This window comes from Balaenoptera acutorostrata, chromosome 15, assembly GCF_949987535.1.
Source record: "Balaenoptera acutorostrata chromosome 15, mBalAcu1.1, whole genome shotgun sequence".
NCBI classification, from domain to species: Eukaryota; Metazoa; Chordata; class Mammalia; order Artiodactyla; family Balaenopteridae; genus Balaenoptera; species Balaenoptera acutorostrata.
In genome coordinates, this window is record NC_080078.1 from 22,459,375 (window position 1) to 22,479,866 (window position 20,492).

Sequence of the window (20,492 nt, forward strand, 5' to 3'; positions counted from 1 at the left end):
TTTCCCTTGCTTGCTCGCTCCCTGAGGGGGTCAAGCTTATTCCTTACATGAGGTGAGGGTAGGGGGTGTGTCCAGGGGTCAAGCCGGAGGCGTGGCTTAGGTGGTTTGCCCACCCCTTAGGTGGTGTTGGGTGCAGGGGGCATGCTCGGTACCCTGCTTTTGCTCCCCACACCCAGTTTTTGCTCCCGGCTCTTCAAAATTGGCAGTTGGGTTTTTTTGGTCTCTTTGTATCTTTTGTCCAGAATTTGCCCCAAATTATCACGCAGTTATTTTTAGTCCCATACAGTTTCTTTGTATTTTGTTGCTTGAGGAGAGGTGTGTCCAGGTGCAAGCACTGCAACACTGCAGCAAAGGACCCCAGGTCCCAGCCTGTCTCAAGCCCAGCTCTGCTGTTGTGTGGTCTAATGCTCTAAATTCTCATTATTTGTCTAGATCAGGGATTCTCAACCTTGGCACTGGTGTTTGGGCCCCTTAGTTCTTTGTTGTAAAGGTCTGTCCTGTGCATTGAAGAATGTTGAGCAGCATCCATGACCTTGACCCACTGGATGCCAGCAGCATCTCCCCCAAACACACACAGTCATGACAATCAAAAATGCCTCCAGACACTGCCAAATGTCCCAGGGTGGCGGTGGGAAACGTCACCCCCGATGGATAACTCCTCTAGGTTCAGTTTCCTCAGTCTTTCTAGCCAGCGCAAAATATTGTGCAGGGGTTTCTACATTTAAGTTTCTGGGCTACCCAAAGGGAAAGATACAGACACTGTTTCCATTCCCAGAGCACTAGAAGAGAGGGGGCAGGCAGGGCAGGTGGGAGGAAGGACAAATATAAGGGAATAGTGGCAAACAAGAGACAATCTAGTCAAGCAAGGGTTTAAGCGTCTAGTGTTTTGTAGCACCTTTATAATTTAGCGATCACTTGCCTCAGTTCCCAATGACAGGTTGGGCGGCATTCTCGTTACAGACTGAGGAAACCAATGCCCAGAGAGGTTGTCATTTGCTTACCATGCCTGGTCCATGAGGGCTGTAAGTGTAGAGACAGTGTACCTAAGTGAGACATGACTTCACTGAGGGATGAGCCTTGAGCTGGATCGTGGAAGGTGGAAATGTTTGGAAACAGGAGGTGTGGAGTGGGATGCTCCAACATCATTCATTTTCAACTTCCACACACGTGATGGATAATATTCACCATAAAGACATATCCAAGAGGCATGCCAGATTTGGATGTAATCCCCACCTCCTATCTTGCCCCCAAGAAGGCAAAGAAAGCACTTCAATAATCTGTAATTATCAGAACTCTTACCAACCACTCAGGGTTTGTGTGTGTGTGTATTTGCACACTTGCTTACTCAGGTATGTGTGTGTGCACACACATATTTAATCACTCGGGGTATGTGTGTGCCTGTACACACACAGGTGTTTTGGGGGGATGCCGTGGAATAGGTAAGAGAAAGCAGGTTATTCTCAAATTCCACCCCCTCTCTCTAGTTCCACCTTTTATCTCCTGCTCGAGGAAGCACAGCAGAATATAAGTGAAGTACTGTTAGTCATCCTCAACCTTGTGACAACTCACACCTGACCATACCTTGCTGGGGTGTCACAACATCCGGGCTGAATCTCCTGTTCTATGTGGAGCAGACAGTAGAAACCATGCAGAGGCAGCGGTTGAAACAGTACTTCTATGTGCACGACTCTAGGGGGAACCAACGGTTCACGTTCTATTTTATGAAAACAGGGATCCCTGAAGTTATTCGACACAGCAGCAAAGGTTATAGGAACTGTTGCAGACAATGCTTATTAGGGCATGGGTCCACATCCCAGGCCTTAAAGGCAGGTGGAGGCATTAACATTTAACAGCACACTGGTTACAAGGGGTGGGCTCTTCAGTCAGGTGAACTGGGCTGGAGTCCCACTTCTGCTTCTATGTGCCCTTAAACAATTTAGCATCTCAATCTTTCAGCTTCCTCATCTCTAAAATGACTGGTAGTGAGAACTGACTGAAAACGTGTATTGAAGTGTAGAGGGCTTAAGATAGCACCCGACTCATGGCAAAAACAAACACCTATAGTTATACTGATAAATTAACATTCCGACTGTATAAAGTCAGTTTCGTGCTTTTAATTACCTTTCCAAATAAGGAACGCATTGCACTGTGCCTAAAAGGCCAACAATACCGTTTTTTTACTTAAGTATAATTGACACACAATGTTAGTTTCAGGTGTACATCAGTGAGTCAATGTGTTTGTACATTACGAAATGGTCATCACCATAAGTCTAGTTACCATGTCACCATACAAAGCTAATTCAATATTATTGACTACCTTCCCCATGGTTAACCTTACAACTGTTCCACTCAGTTTCAAATGATGGTGCACCGTGCACTTTGACAACTATTGTTTATGGGCCTATTCTGTGGCAGGCGCTGTGCTGGGTTCTGTATTTTACTTCGTTTGATCGGCAAAGGCCTCAGGCTCCAGGCAGTGTGACAGACAGCCTGAATTGCAAAGCTTTGATTTAGATGCCACGTTTCTTGGCAGAACTGGTGAATCATTTCTGCTCTGAACCTGAGTTTCATTCACCTCTAAAATCCAGAGGCTAAGGGAATATGAAAAATGAGAAGCTGGCAGGTGCAGCTTGTGATGGGAAGGAGTTAGTTAGCACTTTTAAGTGCAGTGGGAAGGCAACTTGCACTCTGCAGAGTTTGAAGCAAGGCTGTTCATGTGATCAGAAATATGTTTTAAAATGATCTCTTGGCTTCTCTCAGGAGAGCATTCCGTAAGAAGGCTGTGTAAAGCTCTTAGTACTGAAAATACTCCTAAATCTTGTATCCCCAGCCCATACCTACTCTCTAAGCCACTGTTCATTTGTCACATCCTCTTGGTGTCAAAAAGGCATATCTGACTCAATATGAGCAAAGCAGATTTTGACTATTCACACAGCACCCATATCAGAAAATAGTGTCACTGACTACCCACTGGCTCAAATTAAAAATTTATGTGCCATCCTTGTGTCTCCCTTTCCTTCACTACCCACATACAATCCATCACCAACTGCTGCTAGCTCTCCAAATGGGGAGGGTCTCCATTACTTCCACTCTAGTGTAAGCCACACCATCCTCTGCTCTGGACCTCCACAGACCTCCTAACTGGACTTCTGACTCCCAATCCATTGGCCACAAGTGACCTTTAAAAATCTAAGTCTAATTATGTCCCTCTTAATGCAAAGTGTAAAATTCTTCAACATCTTCCCTTTGTTTTTTGCTGTAAATTTCTTTCCCTACGAGGTCCTGCCTGATGGGCTCCTATCTCTCCTCCATTTACCCTTTACTCACCAAGCCCAGTCACACTGATATTTCTTTTCCTTAAACACATTCAGCTCCTGCCAGTCTTGGGGCCTTTGTTTTGCTGTGCCCTCTGCTAGGAATACCTGCCCCCCCCAGCTCTTAGCACAGTGGCAACTTCTCATTATGTGGTTCAAAGAAAAGACTGCTGTGGCTGACATGGCCTGCCCCTTCTACTTTCTTCAATGCACTTATCATAATAACCTAATATTTTGTGTACTTGTTGTAGTGGGTAGAATCTAAGGTGGAGCCCATGATCCCCAACTGTGGTATGCATTCCCTTGTGTGAGCCCTCCTCTTCGTGTGAGTGGGACCTGACTGCTTCTAACCTACAGAATGTGGTGAGAGTGACGGGATGTATGTGATTATGCATACATGATTAAGTGTTATAAGAATGTGATGTCCATCTTGCTAAGAGACGGTCTCCCTTGGTGGTTTTGAAGAAGCAAGCTGTCAGGCTGTGAGCTGCCATATGACAGGGGCTGAGGGCCTCAGCCCCAAAGCCTACAAAGAAATGGATGTTGCCAATGACCATGTGAGCTCGGATGTGGATTTTGCGCAGGTGAGCCTCAAAGGAGAAGCAACGTGGCAGCGCTGCTGTTGTACTCTTGCAAAGGACTCAGCTAAGCCAGGCCTGTACTCCTAACACACCGAAAATGTAGGATGACAAAAGTGCTCTTTGTAAACTGTTACGCAACAATAGATAACTAATACACTTGTTAGCTGACTCCTGCATTAGAAAGTAAACTTCAGGAGGCCAGGGCCCTCTTCATTCTTCTTTTCTGAAGCCTCAGAACCCAGCAGGGTATTTAGCTTAGACAGCTAATGGCAGACACTTGCAGGTCAGAAAGAAACATTCAGTAAATAGTAACTTAATATTAATACCCCCATGTATTGGCAGGAAAAGGCAGTTCTTGTTCTCTAATAGAGTTGAAGGCCCCTTTAGTGACAGGTGTGGCTGACTGTCATGGGATACAGAAAAGTTTGAGTACCAAATTAAGGCCTTTATGCCCTCCTGAATCAAAGAGCAAGTATTTGCTTCTGTCTGCCTGGCATACATTTCCTTTCCCTGCGATACTCCTTTGGGATCGGATCGTCCTCCCATCTCTACATACTCTAGCACTCCCACCTATGCAGAACTAGTGGGGCTGACCCACCCCCTCCCCTGGTTCCAGAATGCACACATGTCCCAGCCCTGACCTGTCAGCATATTCCATCCCCCCTGGCCACGGTGTTTGGTTTGGGGTTGCTCACATGACCCAAGTCTGTCTAATCGGAGCCAAAAATCTAAATGTACTACTGGAAAAGAACAGCTTCCTTGTCCAATAGGGAGTGCTAACTATAAGGCTGATGTAAAATTAGAGCTGCTGGGACCTCCACATGGGGAGGGCCTACCTAAAACTCAGCTCACACTGAGAAAAGCAGCGCTGAGAGATGAAGGGAGAGAGATGCCTAATGACACCACTTGAGCCCCTGGATCCAGCAGCGCCTAAAGACCTACCTCTTGGCTTTTTAGCTCAGTGAAACGAATCCCTCCCCCTCTGCCTCCACTTTTTAAAGCCATTTTGAGTTGAGTGTCTATCACTAGCAACTAAAAAAGCCTTATTACCCAGGATCTGCCATGAAATTGACACAGAAGGAAAAAATGGGTCTGATGTCTAGAAAGGGGGTATTTTGAAATAGAGTGAAGAAAAAAAGCTCATCTAAATAAATATTTAATAAAATACCACAGGAAATAAACCAAGTAGATATCCCATAGAATTTAAAAAATTTTTGTAGTCCTTTATCATTTTCATGGGACTTTTTGAAGAAATGGCTTAACAAGACAAGTCCTTAAAACAATAAAAAAGTATCAAGTGCAAATATTTTAAAGAGTAACATCACTTAACAATACTCAACAGTGGAAACCATACTTTTAGACTTAGAAAAAAATGCTCTTGGCCGTAAGGTTAAGTTTGGACTCTATTTTCTAAGTTTGTCTGAGAGGCTATTATTCCCAAATGTTGTTTGTCTTTCTGATAAAAGGCTAATAAGGCAGAAGAGCTTGTTCTGTTTTGGATTCTTCCCCCCACCTCTTTTTTCAAATGAGTGAAGAAATAAGCAGCTCTCATTTTTAAAAAAAAGGAAGAAAGAAAAAGGAAAAACCACCTGTGGCTGCCCCAAACTGGGGCCTCGGAAACAAGATCTGAGCCTTCGGGGTCAAGTCACTGGCCTGTAGAGGCTCGAAATTCTGCCAAGGTCAGGTGTGCATCTCTGGAGAAGAGGAGGTGAGAGGCGCGAGGAGCCGCCAAGCCATCGAGATTCTCTGCTGATTCTCCATGTGAGGGTCGGTCAGCTGATGGAACTGACCAAGAGCAACAAGATCCTCAAAACTGTCCACTGCAGGATCCTACAAATAAGTGAAAAAGCTAGAGGACACCTCCAGGAAGAGCTTGACTACCCAGTCCCTTCTGAGCCATAATCCCAAGGGGCAAGGATGATCCAACAGCTTTCCAGAGGTGCTTGAAAAAAAGCTTTGGTTCCATTCAGCTGGTCATTCCTGGTAGAGCCCCTCTAAGTGTGTAGACTTCATGGCCAGCTAACAGTCGCGACTGGAGTTGTGTTGTGTCCACAGTCTGTTTGGCAACAAGAGGAAATGATCAGCTCTAAGGCCTCTTTAAAGAGCAATGTTGAGAGTATACATGGCGGAATGAATGACGTTCTTTGTTGGTTTAGTTTTGGTTGCTTCGTGCAACCACACCAGATTTTGGGCTACACTGACTTCACAGATGAGGAAACTGGGAGCCCGAGAGGTTAAAATGCCTGAGTTAGGGGCAGGGGTTATGATCCTTTTTCCCATTCTAATTTGGATACTGCATTTTCTCCAAATTATTGTTTGTGTCCTCATGACAATCCAGTGAGAGAGGCAGAGCAAGGAGTAGCCCTATTTTACCAATGAAAGAAAACTGAGAACAGAGATGTTGAACAGCTTGTCCAAGATCACACAGGTAAAAAAATGGCATAGCTGGGATTCAAATTCTAATTAATTGACCATTTCTTTACATCTTTAAAAGAAGGGAGATGGGGCAGGGAGAGAAATAAGTCTGTCTTTTTTCATCCCAGTGATGGTAGGTTTCAGAGGTAAGTGAGAGAGGAGGTAGCACTATTGATATTAACTTAACTGGCTCTATGGATTCTCTTTGAATTTCAAGTAGCCTTGCTAATAACACTTATACCCCAAGCGGGGGAGCTATGGAACACACCAGAGATTGGCTGACCAACACACATTCCCAAGGCCCTTCTCCTTGTGGGTTTATACTCCATTTCCCAGCCTCCCTTCCAGCTTCCGGTGGCTACCTGCCAAAATTCCAGCCAATGAGGTTGGTTGGGATAAGAAAGCGGGTAGGTCCTGGGAAACATTTCATTTACTTGACAAAAAAGGTCAGACTCAATTGGTGAGGGAGGACTCATTTTTTTTCCTCTCTTCATTCTGCCTTGAATGAAGTTGGTATAGCCAGCAGCAGCTTTCTTGTGGCCATGAGGTGACAAGCCAGTGGGGTAAGGATGGCAACACAGAAAGGCAGAAGGTGCCTGGTACCTTGATGACACTAGAGAGGCTGTGCCAGGACTGGGCTATCTCCAGCTTTTTGTTATGCAATAAAAATAAATCCCTATTTGTTTAAGCTAGTATCTACTTAGGTTTTTCATTACTTGCCACCAAAGCATTCCTACCTGATAATTAAAAAAACAAAACAAAACTGAGAAGAAAACCTTACCTCTTTTTAAGTAGAGACGTGAAGAGGCTAGGCACCTCCTATCTCGGGAGACTGAGTATGATGTGACCAGGGTTAGGGTGTTACTTGTGAAAATCTCCCCAAATAGTAAAGATTAAATTATTGCACTGACACGTATTTACCTGGGAGAAATCCAGTAGTTGACGAGGCTGGAGACTACCATGTAGGACACTATGATTGTCCCTGACATGATGAGTGACATGAAGCCCAAGCCACAGAGGACACAAAGCAGTGAGAAGCTGCCCACAGCGATGACCAGTCCTAGAGGAAAGCAAGTCAAAAGAATCACTCATCTAAAACAGAATGAAAACACCAGACCCTGTACCACTGTGTTTAAAACAACAGTTAACTCAGATGTTTTAAGTGAGGAGGTTTTCCACAAAAATCCAGACTTCTGGTATCGCTTAAAAAGGAGGTAAGCTCAATACCCAAGTGAGAATCACTGCATGGCAACAACTGCTGGCCTTCCAGTTTCTTCCAGGCCCCACTGCTTCCAACTGTATTATTCTTGGACCGCTCTGCTCACTTTTGTTACCTGTCTTGCCCATGGGTGTTTGAATTTGAAACTCCCTCATTCTCAAGGTCATGGATGGGCTCCCAATGGAATCCTCTAGAAGGAGTTAGCCAAGACAGTAATGGGGGTGGTAAATCACAACCAGTGTTTCAAACTGCCTAACAAATACTATAATTTACACTTACCTACAATCTATGGAAATAAAGGCTACGCAGGCTAAATAAAGTAAAATCTAAACATAACTTTTGATTACATCCTTTACAACCCAGCCTGGCAACTATCACACAGTAACCATAGGCCTGAATGGTCATTTTACCCACCATTAAATAAGTTTTTAATGGGAATATTAATGAATTACCATCTAATAAGTGCAGGGAAAATACATTTTTATAACATGGGGTCTATGGGAGAAAAATAGTAAAAGGTACCATGGAAAGAGGATGGATTTTCATAGCTGACACGCCTGACTTTGATCCTAGTTAAGTCATTTATGGTGAGACTTTGGGCCGCTTGGAGCTTTAGTTTAACTCATCTGTAAAAAGAATACAATAATAACTACCTCTAAGTGCTGACATGACAATTAAATGACTATCACACATGTGACTCACTGTGGCAGTTTCTGTCTGCCCAGCACACTTTCTCTTGCCTTCCTCATAACAAAATTCCTCTTTCCAGTGCAGAACCAATAACATGGCAAATGCTGCATGGCAGACATCCTTTCCCTCGCCTCATGAGTTGTCAAATAGCCCACCCAGTACTCCACAGTGACAGTTTCAGGGATGGACTCTGGAAAGGAAGGAAAGTAGAGAATGTAAACAGATGTGCTGCCTTTTCATAAAGATTTACAAAATCTTAGATCAGTATTTTTCAAAGGATGGATAACGACCACCTGTATCAGAATCAGATGCATTAGGGAATCTTGTTGAAAATTTGCATTTCTGGACCCCACTCCAGACCTACTAAACAACAATCTCTGGATGATACATGAAAAGTCCACATGTTCAAAAAGCAAGTAAGATTTATGCAGACTCAAGTTGCAGAACCACCGCTCTAAAGTGGAACAGCTTTGCACATGCTGTTCCTCCTATCTAGAAAGCCCTTCCTTGTCTACTCTGAGACAAAGTTGTTATACATCTTTAAAGCGCTCTCTCCTGTAAAGCTTTGTATGATACCACAAAAAGGTAGTGGCTCTCTTATTCCTTTCTAAATTTACCTTTGTTTTAATATTCATTCATCTTTCGCCCATCTATCCATCAATATTCTACTGAACAACCACTCTGCCATACTGTATTTGGCTCATCCACCTACCGTGCCTGCCTTCTTCTTCAAGTGTAAACTGCCTTGTCCACAATCCCTTTGGTAGGGAAGCAACCCTGGGTGCTCTTAGCTCTGGGAAGCCATAGAATGAGCCAGAGGTGATCACCTGAGCAGATGGCAACCATCTCTTTGTGGATTGTGATCTGATTTGAAAAGGCAAACTGAGCCAATCAGATTTACTTTCTTAGTCATTTTAACTTAGCAACTCAGGGAGAAGCTGACAATTGGCAGTGGGACTTCAGGAGGAAAGGTGGAGAAGGGGGAACCTCAGTACATAGCAAGGCACGTGGCATGCAACAGGTGCTCCATAACTGTCTGTGGAGTGAATGGCTTCTCTGTTTAATGAGAACAGTTAGCATTCATGGAGAAGCTACTCTGTGCCAAGGATTGTGCTAAGTACTTTATGGAACTGTAAGTTTCAATCCTCACAACCCTCTGAGATAGTATTATTATATCCCTATTTTACCTATGAGGAATGTGAGGCTCAGAGAGGGTAAATAATGTGTCCAAAATCACACTGGGGGAGGTGGGATTCTAAAAGACTCCAGAGCCCATGTTTTAACTACTCTGACAACCTGCCTGGGTCGATGTGATTTTGACTAGAACAGGAACCTTTGACAAGAGTGGCAGATGCCCAATAAATACTGTCATCCCAAGTGAGTCATTTTCCAAGGGGGAGAGTAATTGAGTAGGATACCTTCTAGTAATATGACTCCCACAAAAGCAGCCAGGGAGGTAAGCACCACGAGGAGCAGGAAGACGCCAACAGGAACGGCTGACACAGCAGCAAACACCAGCAAGGTGAGGGTCAGAAAAGGATGCCTGTCCAGGTACTGGCCCACTGGAGACTTCATAAAGGCAACCACCTGTGGGCAAAGGAGACGAGAACGACTGAATGTCATGTCTGAACCCCAGGCTGATGAATTCACCTGAGCTATAGGAAGTATAAGCCAAGGTTATAAAGTTGGAAGGCCCATAGGTAAGAAGTCAACAATAATAATCCTCCCAAGACATGAGTTGCCCCAGCAACAACTTAAGGCAGCTGTGGACAGGGGGCAAGTTTGAGGGCCCCACCCAATCTCAAGTCTTGTGAAAGGAGGAAAGACCCAGGCATGGCTCTGCTGCTTCACACACACCCTCTCGGAAGGCATCCTCAGCATATGTGTGCTCTGCTGTAATATATGTACAACTGGCTGCTTACTTCATAGCTGAGGCCACGGAGGCACAGAGAGGTTAAGTCCTAGCTACTTGGCATCACCTGGGAGCTTGTTAGAAATACAGTATCTTGGGCCCTGACCCAGACCTGCCAAATCAGATTCTGTTTTTTAATGAGATCACCAGGTGATTTGTACACACATTAAAGTTTGAGAAACAGTGGGACGAAATGACTCACCTAGAGTCACACGGCTTCCAAGTGGCAAAATCTAGGCATTCAAAGCTAAATCTTTTCACTTCAGATGTCTCATGTTTGCAATGGCTGCCACTTCATCAGGAGAAAATGTTTTCATGTCATCAACCTGGATACCACAGTCAGGCCACAGCCTGATGACTACTGCAAGCTTATGCTGTGTTAATAAGTAGGTTACCTTCCTCCACCAGGCAAAAGGGTTCTGGAGCTGGCTCACTGGAGGGTGGGGCGGGGCTGCTTTAATACAGAGCTGGCCCTAGGCATCCTCACAAGGATGGGCTTCCCTCTCTTCTTAGGGTCCACGCCATCTCTATCCTCAGTGCTGGCATGCTAGTTCCTGTTCCCTTGAAAGCTTCCATCATTCCAGAACTGTTCCCCATCAAAACTGGTCCTTCCTGTGTCTCATTCCTTAGGGCCATGTAGGCCAGCAGGTGAACTGAAGATGTAATTTAAGCTTCAGTGATGGTGGGTGCCACTAACCAAAACACACGTTCTCCTATAAAGAGTTGTTCACCCAAGTGATTCAAATGGAGGAAATTGGGGGCAAGCTGGAAGGCAGGAGGATTTTGGAGCTCAAGTTGATGGTGACAAAGCACAGGACTCACTCTGCTTAACTAGAAAAGGCCGCTTCACAAAGCCACCGTTCTCAGTCCTGGGGCTTCAGCATTGACAAACTTCACTTCCGGCCCCAAAATGGCATAACGCCTACTGACTACACTGCCTCCAGCTACTCCTTTCTGACAAAAGCTATCTAAGACTTGGCTGTTCAGCTTCTCTCGCCAGAGGTGACCGTGCCAGGAATCACCTCTGAGCTGGAAATACCCAGCTTGGATACTCTAAGATCAGAACCCAGTGAGATCTTCCCGTTAGGGCGGCTGAAGGTGAGAGAGAGGCAGAGGGGCCACGCGAGTGGGGCTGGATGGTCCTTCGAGCTGTCTCAGGTCTTGACTGCTTTCCAGCTCTAATCCACGTGTATCCTTAGTAAACCTCCAGGGGTCATCTGACAGACTGAACTGCTCTCTCTGATCCTTAAAATCAAGAAACCCAGTAACCACAGTGGCGGGGGAGCAGATGAGGCTGGAACACCAGAATGCCAGGCTTATGACTTTATGCCCAGACTGTCCGGCACAGAAGCCACATGTGGCCACTGAGCACTTGAAATGTGGCTAGCGTGACCGATGAATTGGATTTTCAATCTAATTTAAATTTAAAAACTGATGTTTGATTCAGTCATTGAAAAAATTTTAATTACATTTCAAATAAGGTGAGTATGTTTCAAATAAGTTTTTCACTTATCAATTTTATGAAATCTGAATAGAGACCAAGTATTTCCAATGGAAAATCAGCATGTGAATTGAGATGTGCACTGAGTGTATTAAAAAAAGAATGTAAAATATCTCATCAATGATTTTTTAATATTGATTACATGTTGAAATTATATTGTTTTGAACATATTGGGTTATATAAAATATTATTATTAAGATTAATTTTACATGTTTCTTTTTATGTTTTTTAACATGGCTACTAGAAAACTTAAAACTATATATGTGGTTCACATAATATTTCTGTTGAAAAGCGCTCACTCAAATTTTACCTAGAAAAAAAACAAGAAGCAAACTGTTGGCATTTGAGCAGGACTGTGATGCAATCAAAGGAATAATTTTAAAAAGATGAACCTGGTGGTCCTGCGCAAGAGGCAATGAGGAAGATTTGCAGGGAAGCCAGCAAGAGATAATGATGGCCAAAACTAGGCTGATGGCAGGGAGGGACGAGGAGGAGGAGATGCAGTATAAAAGTGGAATGACAAAAGAAAATTCAACAGGACCAGGAGACAGTTTGGCATGGGGATCCAAGAGGAGAAAAGCAGGAAGGGACTACTTGTAGTCCTTAAGAAATCTAATTTTTTCTTAGCCTCTTCTAAATCTGGGCCCTACAATGAAAAAATAGAAAGTTATTCAGATATGCAGAGAGACCAATTTAAGACGCAGACAGTTAAGTCCAGCAATTGTCTTCCCCTAGGGAGGATGGCCCTGCTCGGACCGGTCTGTCTCAGAAGAGGAAGATAAGATTCAGTTATGCCTAATAATAATAGAGAACATTCATTAAACACTCAAGTGCCAAGCACTATTTTAAGAGCTTTCAATAAACTTCCTTATTTTTTTCTCTCTACAATGCTACGAGGTAGATAACAAGGCAAAATTTAACATTATTTAAATCCGGGAATTAGACTATAGCAATTAACTTTTCATTCTCCCAGGCAACAGAGGGTGACACAATGGAAGGATGGAAAGTGGGAGAGCTTATTATTCAGCAACATTTTCCATCGCCATCCTGGAAGCAGACACAGGTTATCCAACCTAGATTTTACAGGCATGGTGCGGTGCTAAATAACCCAGGAATGCCAGGCTGGGACAGACTGGCACCGTTATGTTCCAGACTCTGTGCTAAGGCCTTCTCAAACGACATCTGAGATCATCCTCACAACAAAGCTATGAGCCTGGCATTGCTTATTTTAGAGAAGATGAGATGGAGAGTCAATGAGCCCAAGCAACTTGCCCAAGGTCAAACACAGGTGATTTATTTTAAAATGCACACATGAGTATGGGAGGTTCCAAAATAGGGACAACATGGCCAGTGTTTAAGGACATGAAGGCTCCATCTGGAACTATTCAGAAGAGAGGCTAATTCCCTGGTGTTAGAATGCAAAAGATAATCAGTATCCACTGTCTTTGCTACCAGAGGGGTGGAGGGCAGAGGGGTCAGCATTATTTAAAACCACTGGTAATGACAAGTCCAAGGTGCTGTGTGACAGTTTCTCCCAGATTTTGGTCCTTGTGATTCAGGATTAGAATACAGGTGCCAAGGAGGTAATTCAAAAACATCCTTTGTGGAAGGAAAGGGCCAGCATGAGAGCAAAACTATTTTGTCCTAGGTAATCCACACAAGGAGATACCACTGGGAGGGCATCTGCCCAGCCCATGCTCCATCTCTCTTCCCTCCTCTCTGAAAACTGCCCCATCTCACAGCAGGGGTAGGCCCCTGAAGCCATGTTTACACCAGTGAAATGAAAAGCCCCAGCCCAACTGCCATCTCCCTGGCCACAGGTGACTTGGTCAAGCAGATTCTTGCTCCTAGGAATCAAGCACTCCCAAGACCAGGTCCCATAGAGGATTTCAGCTGGGAGCTGGAGGAGACATGGGGAGTTGAAGGTATCATCCTGGGCGATCATGTCTGCCCATGTGAATGGAAGAGCAAAGGAAGCCAGGCTGCAAAGAGAGGAGAATGAAGCTGATACACAAGGAAGGGTTACGATGAGGAACAATATGTCTCAAGAGAGGGCACTGAGAGTTATCTCTGACCCCAGTGACCTGCCAGACCCTGGTTCTAACCCCTCCTGAGGCTCCACCCTGCTTATTTCCTGCCTTGGCTTCTATGATAGCCTTACATTTCCCAAAAGCCCTGGCAGGTCCCACTGTTTGTTTGTTTAAGCTATTTGGGACAGGTTTCTGACTCTGTCAGTCTAAAAGTAAGATAATTAAGACTTGACATTCCAGAGGTTTCCTAGAAGAGATGACGGAGCTGTTTCACAAACACTCCATCTGGAAGCCATCTATTCTTATCTGGAACTCAAAGGGTTTATTAACTCTTGAGAAAAGGTTATAAATTACTTGGGGGAAAGAAATCATCTAAATATCATAGAAGCAAGGGGATGACTATGTAAATTATGGTATGTCAATCTGAGGGAAGGTTCTACCACCAAGAAAAGCAATTGTTCAGAAGACCTATGCTTTAATATGGAAAAACAACAATATACAATATCAAGCAAAAATAAAAATATAGAACTACATCTGCCACAATTAAAACCACTAGATCTAAAAAGTACATACTAAAGGGGCCTAATAATAATAACAACAACAACAACAACAATAATGATAATACCACCAATGGATTTGTTAGTGATGGGTTTACAGGTGATTTCCTTTCCTTTACTGCCAATATTACTCTATTCAGTAAACACAATTAATATAATTAATTCAATTAATATAATTTAAAAATTTAAAAGAAACTACCTCAGGACTATCTGAAGAACATCAGGGCTTAGCCAACTGATGATCTGTCCCATCATTCTGGGAGTCAACTGCCCTGGAAGTTATCTAGTCTAAATCTATTCCAACGACCATGGCGGAGGATCCAAGGTGAAAAAATGAAGAAATGTCAAGAAGTCAGAGTTCACATGCTTTGAAATGCCTACCTTAGAAGGTAGACACGAATGTTAACTAAGTTAAGATATGCCAAGTGCGTAGCACAGTGCTTTGCATATAATAAGTGCTCAACCAAGGTTAATTAACGTACAGTCACAATCCCTATTATTTGCAGAGTCCATATTTGTGAATTTGCCTACCCACTAAAATTGATCTGTAACCCCAGAATCAACACTTTGAGTTGCTTTCATGGACGTGCACAAGGCAGTGAAAAATGTGAGCCACCTGATGCACATGTTCCCAGCTGAGGTCAAACTAGGTAACACTCTGCCTTCTTGTTTCAGCTCTCTATACAACTGTCCTTTTCGTGGTTTATTTAGTGCCACCTTTTTCTGCATTTTTATGTTTTCTGTTGGTGATTTTGCCATTTAAAATGTGTAGCAGTACTGTCTAGTGTTCCTAAGTATAAGAAGGCTGTGACGTGCCTCACAGAGAAAATACCGTACGTGTATTAGATAAACTTCGTTCAGGCAAGAGTTATAGCTGCCTGTACAGTACAGGCTGTTGGCCTGGAGTTCAATGTTAATGCATCAATAATATCTACAGAATAAAGGTGCCTTTAAACAAAAAGACACACAAAACAGGTTATGGTTTGATTGGTTGATGAAAATGTTGCCACCAGAAGTCTGCCAGAACCTAATCCTGTACTTCCCGTTTGAGCAATTGTTCAGTACGTGCTAATTCAGTGTTTGAGGTGACTCAACAGAACAGAACTAACACAAATTATTTAACAAGAATCAACTGAACATGTAGATGAGAATGAGGACCTTTCTCACGGAGCTAACTTTTAGTAACAAGAGTCTCAGCCTGCTGGCTAGAAAGCTGCTTGTCCAACCTAAAAATATCTTGCTAAATCCACAAAGAGTGCCAGAGGCATTTGGGGATGAGTTCAGAAAGGATCTCTAAAGAGTATACTGCTCTAGACTGCAAAGGTCTGGCTCCTCAAATAGATCCTAGTGGTGTCCAATACAAAAAACAGATCACCAACCAGTTCACTTTGTTACATATACATATGTATTTTATGGGTATATTGCATAGAAAAAAAGTCTAGAAGAACATAGAGCAAAATTTTAATAATATTATCTCTGAGAGCCGTTATTTTTTCCCTGAAAAAATGCTGAAAGGCACACAGAAGAAAGCAATAAAGATAAAAGTTCAAGAAAGCAGAATATACTATCTCAAGTCCCATTGCCATTGAATGGCTACTGAGCACTTGTAAAATGGCTAGTTCAAATGGAAATGTGCTGTTAAGTGTAAAATACACACTGGATTTCAAAGACTTAGTACAAAAAAGAATGTAAAACATCTCAATAACTTTTTTCATTAATATTTTTTATAATGATTACATGTTGAAATATATTTTAGATAGGTTCAATAAAATAACTATTAAAATTAATTTCACCTGCTTCTTTTTACTTTTTAAATGCGGCTACTAGATAATTTTTAAATTACGTATGTGGCTTATGTCGTATTTCTATTGAACACTGGATATCTAGTGGAACACTGGGCTCAAAGTAGACGTTAGCCTCTCATTTTCAGGGTAACAGGTCAAAATTAACAGCAAAACAAAAAAAAGGATGGTATCTGTGGCAAAGACTAAGAGTTGCCTCTATTTCCAGCTAAAGAATTGCATTTGCTACAAGGGATGATCATAAGACTAAATTTTGGTCTATTAGATGCAACTGGAAGCTTTGTGTGTGTATGACTTCCAGGAAGTCTCCTTAAATTGGAGGTGGTATGCAAGTCTTTCTCTCCCCACATCTTATTGCCTAGAATATGGATACAATGGCTGATACTCTAGCAGTCATCTTGGACAGTGAGTTTGAAGGTCACAACTCAGACATGACAAGGTGGTGAGTTAGAAAGATTCCTGACCTACCTCCAAATTTCTTCTACTTGAGAGAGAAATAACTTTGTATGGTGTTTAAGCTAGTATTATTTTGGGATCTTCCATTATATGCTCTGATTGGAAACTGACCTTTGAGTTACTCTGGACAGACGCTATCAGCAAAGACACCCTCCTCTGCAGCTCCTGCAAGTCCTTTGAAGTACTCGGGGGCTCTTCTTTCACCATCCTGAAACCCACTTCAGGTCTCTTTAGGGATTAATTCTACCAGTAAGCTCTTCAGTGCAGGGCACAGTCAAATTTCTCATGTCACCTTGTCTCTTGCTGTCACTGGAGGAAATGAAAAGTATCTTAAACCATTAGTGGTCTTCACCCAACTGACCCAACAAGAGAGTCTACTGTCCTCACACACTGATGGTGGGCATGCAGATGGAGGGTAACTTGGCAATATCTATCAGAATTTCAAACTGCACACACCTTGATCCAACAATTTATTTTCCAGGAACTTGAAGGAAATAATCAGTTATATCAAAACATGCCAAAAGGATGTGCAGCGTACCCCTGTTTCTAATACATAATAAATAGTAAAACAGTGGAAAGCAGCTGTCTACTAATAGGAAATAGGTTAAATAATGATAAATTCATACAATGGAGTATTGTACAGCCATTAAAATGATGTTGGTATTTATTTAGTGAAATAAAAATATATCTATGATGTGAAAAAATTATAGAATACTATATATTGTTACATATTTTATGCATATATCCATAATATAAAAGACATATATGTATTTTATGTATATATACATAGTAAAATAAAAGATCTAGATGGACATATAACAAAATGTTAATGGTACTGTCTCTGAGAGCTTATGTTTATTTTTTTAGCCTGACAAAATTGTGAAAAGAATGAGGAAGAAAGTAAGAAAGCTGAATACACTATTTCAAGTCCTATTGCCTTTTTTTTTTTTTTTTGGCCATTAAACCTTTCTCAAACAAGTGGCAGTGGCCAATACACTGAACAGGCTGGCTCCCAATTACACTGTGCCATAATTTATTCTCTATTTACTTGTCTCAGCTCCATAACAAGAGAGGCACCTGAGGGACAGACTTTGCCACAATTATACCCTGTGACTCCACAGCCTGGAATTTCCAGGACTGTCCCAATCTCACATAATTATTTATTTTTAATAAAAGCTTCTTGTTAAGTTAGATATCTATCTTTTAAACCCTTTTTTATTTTCATATAAACAAATATATTGTTATTTTATATTTCCCAGAACACTGTAGGGCCGGACACAGATATCTTTTCCATTTCTCCCTTACAACTGATCTCCTGACCTATAGCACAAACGCCTAAAAGATTCTGTCACAGTGGACAAAATTCACTGAGAGATGCTCACATTTATTTACCGTACGGAACGTCCCCCATGCTAATTATGTGAGATGGGAAGAGGTATCTCCTAATATCTATAGGGTCTCGCACCAAATTAAAGCACATTTTGATCTCCCCAGCTAGAGATTCTCTGCCACAATCCCTTTTGTGAAACAGGAATCCCCTGAACAGGGCAGGACTAAACTCCCCATTCCCATACTGTCTCTGAAGCTACAGCTGGCACCGATTTGAATTTGCGAAGTTCCCAGCACTCAATTCCCCTCATCTCCAATCTGCAAGGGTCAGAAACTAGCCCAGCTCCCCTTAATGGTCTCCCAGGGCCTTGGAAACCCAAGCGCCACCCGGACCGGTTTGGGGAGTCCAATAGGGGCCAGCGTGGGTAAAATGCCAGCGGCCACATCCGTGGAATGCAAACACCGGGCCACCAATCCCCAGACCCCCTAGTCACTCACTCCTCGGAGGGGCCTCCCCAGGCACTGAGAGGTCTCGGGAGGAGGGAAGACGGCAACCCCTTAACCCGACGCAGCGCACAGTTCCCCGCCTTCTGCCTTCTCCGCGCCTTCCGGGCTGAGCCAGGAGAACACGAGCCAACCCGCCCTTCCCCTTCCACGCCCCCCCCCACCTCCAAAAGCCCCCGGCTCTTCCACTACCGCCCCTCCCGGGACAAACGGAAACCCTGAGCATTCCAGCCGGGCGGAGGAGGGGTCGCATCTCCGGCTTGAGGCCGGGAGCCGCCGGGCGCCTCGGGCCTATCCAGACCTCCCCCTCCCCATCTGGTTCCACTCTCTCAGCCTTCCTAGAAGCGAGAGGGGACAGGCGGCCAGTTTCTTGGGATCCAAGGAGAGGGGAAAAGGGGGCTGGTGCAGGTACAGAGGGGGCTCTGCGGCCGAGGGGGCACCGAGGCTGAGAAACGGGAGCTCGGGGGCGGGGAGTCGAGCACACCGTCGTTAATTTGGGGAGGAGAATCCCACCTGTGGTACCTGGAGTTCCCCTCTCCGCAGTGAGGGGGGAGGGGCCCTCCGTAGAGAAGAGGAACCCGGGAGGGAGGAGGGCACCCATTTTCATTAATCCTAAAGAGGGAGTTTGGAGACTTCCCAACCAGGTTTCCCAAGAAGGGGAAGGGTCCGGGGTGGGATGGGAATGGCAACCCTTTTACCAAATGTAGTAGTAGGTGTAGGGGTGTGTGTGTGTGTATGTGTGTGTGTGTGTGTATGGGGGTGTCGCAGGGGCTCTGAGGGATGAGACTCCCCTTATTACCAAACGTCGGGCTGAAGGCTTCGGGCGTGGGACACCGACTAACCTCTCAACCGACCCCCCCCGCGCCCTCCAACAAAATTTGTCCCGCTCGGCAAGGGGGGGTCTAGCCAGCCGGGTCCCCTGCGCCCAAGCTGCCAGCTCTCACCTGGTCCCGGCGGCCGCGCTGCAGGCCCAGCTGAGTGTGCGGGCAGCTGGAGGAGACACGCCCAAGCGGCGGCTCTGGAGCCGGAGCGTGCGGCCTCACTCCACCCCCGCCAGCTGTCTTCCTCCGCCGCGCGGCCCCGCGCCGTCCCTCCCCGTGCCTCCCCTCCCCTCCCCTCCCCTTCGCTTGGCTCTCCCCGCCTGCAGCTCTCGCAAAGGACGCTGTCTCCCTCAGCTTTGTGGAGCCTGCCGGACAAGCCACGAGTGAGGAGCACGTGAGGAAACCGAGCCTCAGAGAGAGTTGCCCTTCCTACACTCTTGGCTTGGAGCGCGGGCGCCCAGGCCACCTCTGAGACAGGTAGACTGGCAGCTGAGAACGGGTTTTCCCGGGGTCTCAGGGCTTCCGCTGCCTAAATACCCTGAACCAGCTCTTCTGGAAGCATCTGTGGAGCTCAGGACAGACAAGTGATGAGGTACGACCTTGACTGGAAGGTTTGAACCATGACTTCTCAAACGCAGATATCCTGAACCAGTGAGATCCCTAAAGATCGGTTCGATTAGTATCTCCATTTTATAAATGAAAAAGTCTAATCCCAAATCCTTCAGTTTCAAGTCAGAGCCGGAACACATGTTCCTTGGCCTGAAATCCAGCCCATACAGCAGGGTTTCTCAAGGGGCAGCGCTATTGACATTTTGGGCAGGAAAATTCTGTGTTGAGTGGGCTGTCCTGTGTATTGTAGGATGTTTAGCAGTATCCCTGGCCTCCAACCGCTAGACGCCAGCAGTCCTTTCCTTCCCTGCAGACAACCAAAAATGTCCCCAAACATTGGCACATGTCGCCTGGGGGGCACAGTTGTCTAGGTTGAGAACAACTGCCATAGAACATACTTGTAAAGACCGTGAACTGAGGTCCAACAGTCCTGGACTCTGATCCCAGGTCAAGACTCTTACTGTGTGGATGTGTTAACCTCGCTGAGCTTCAGCTTTATCTATAAAATGGAGAGAGGGATAGACTTGAGAATTGGCCTGCTGCTGCACAGTTCTCATGCCCTTTCCATCCAGGGACCTTTGTTGATCTATCTCTCCTCTGTGACACGTGTCCATAGCCACCTGAAAAATAACTCTTTAGGAAAGAGAAAAGCAATCACAGGGTTGTAGTGAGGACTGGTGCAATAATGACTGTAAAGAACTTAGCACCTATCGGGAACATAGGAGGAGCTCAAAAATATTTAACGTATTGTG

General features: G+C 44.5%; 2 protein-coding genes across 4 annotated transcripts in view; one reads left to right on the forward strand and one right to left on the reverse strand.

Moving 5' to 3' along the window:
* Window positions 1-2,094: 2,094 nt before the first annotated feature.
* On the reverse strand, window positions 2,095-19,392 carry LDAF1 (lipid droplet assembly factor 1). 3 transcript variants are annotated; one of them, XR_451721.3, is made up of 6 exons: window positions 19,255-19,392; window positions 16,589-16,786; window positions 9,638-9,806; window positions 8,232-8,409; window positions 8,052-8,155; window positions 7,276-7,370 (listed from the first exon to the last, which is right to left on the reverse strand). XR_451721.3 is itself a non-coding variant. In XM_007189967.3 (5 exons), the coding sequence occupies exons 2-5, from the start codon at window positions 16,682-16,684 to the stop codon at window positions 5,915-5,917; spliced, it is 441 nt and encodes a 146-aa protein (XP_007190029.1). In that variant the 5' UTR covers window positions 16,685-16,786; window positions 19,255-19,392; the 3' UTR covers window positions 2,095-5,914. The 3 variants fall into 3 exon arrangements, 1 of the variants encoding a protein (XP_007190029.1); XM_007189967.3 differs by lacking the exons at window positions 8,052-8,155; window positions 8,232-8,409 and adding an exon at window positions 2,095-5,951 and having other exon boundaries at window positions 7,232-7,370; XR_451722.2 differs by lacking the exon at window positions 19,255-19,392 and adding an exon at window positions 18,305-18,439 and having other exon boundaries at window positions 8,052-8,409.
* The window catches only part of DNAH3 (dynein axonemal heavy chain 3), a 213,039-nt gene continuing 211,866 nt past the window's right edge, over window positions 19,320-20,492 (forward strand). The window contains exon 1 of the mRNA XM_028168507.2: window positions 19,320-19,723. The gene's annotated coding sequence lies outside the window, so the exon portion shown is untranslated. The remainder of the gene's footprint in view (window positions 19,724-20,492) is intronic.

What these genes read in the sequence shown, in the direction of transcription:
- LDAF1 (XM_007189967.3), bottom strand. Translation starts at nt 16,684, where the DNA reads ATGGTGAAAGAAGAGCCCCCGAGTACTTCAAAGGACTTGCAGGAGCTG. An exon ending in GGGAGTCATATTACTAGAAG is followed by an intron (nt 7,371 to 9,637) that starts GTATCCTACTCA and finishes GCTTTCCTCTAG; the next exon opens with GACTGGTCATCGCTGTGGGC. An exon ending in AACTACTGGATTTCTCCCAG is followed by an intron (nt 5,952 to 7,231) that starts GTAAATACGTGT and finishes GTTGCCAAACAG; the next exon opens with ACTGTGGACACAACACAACT.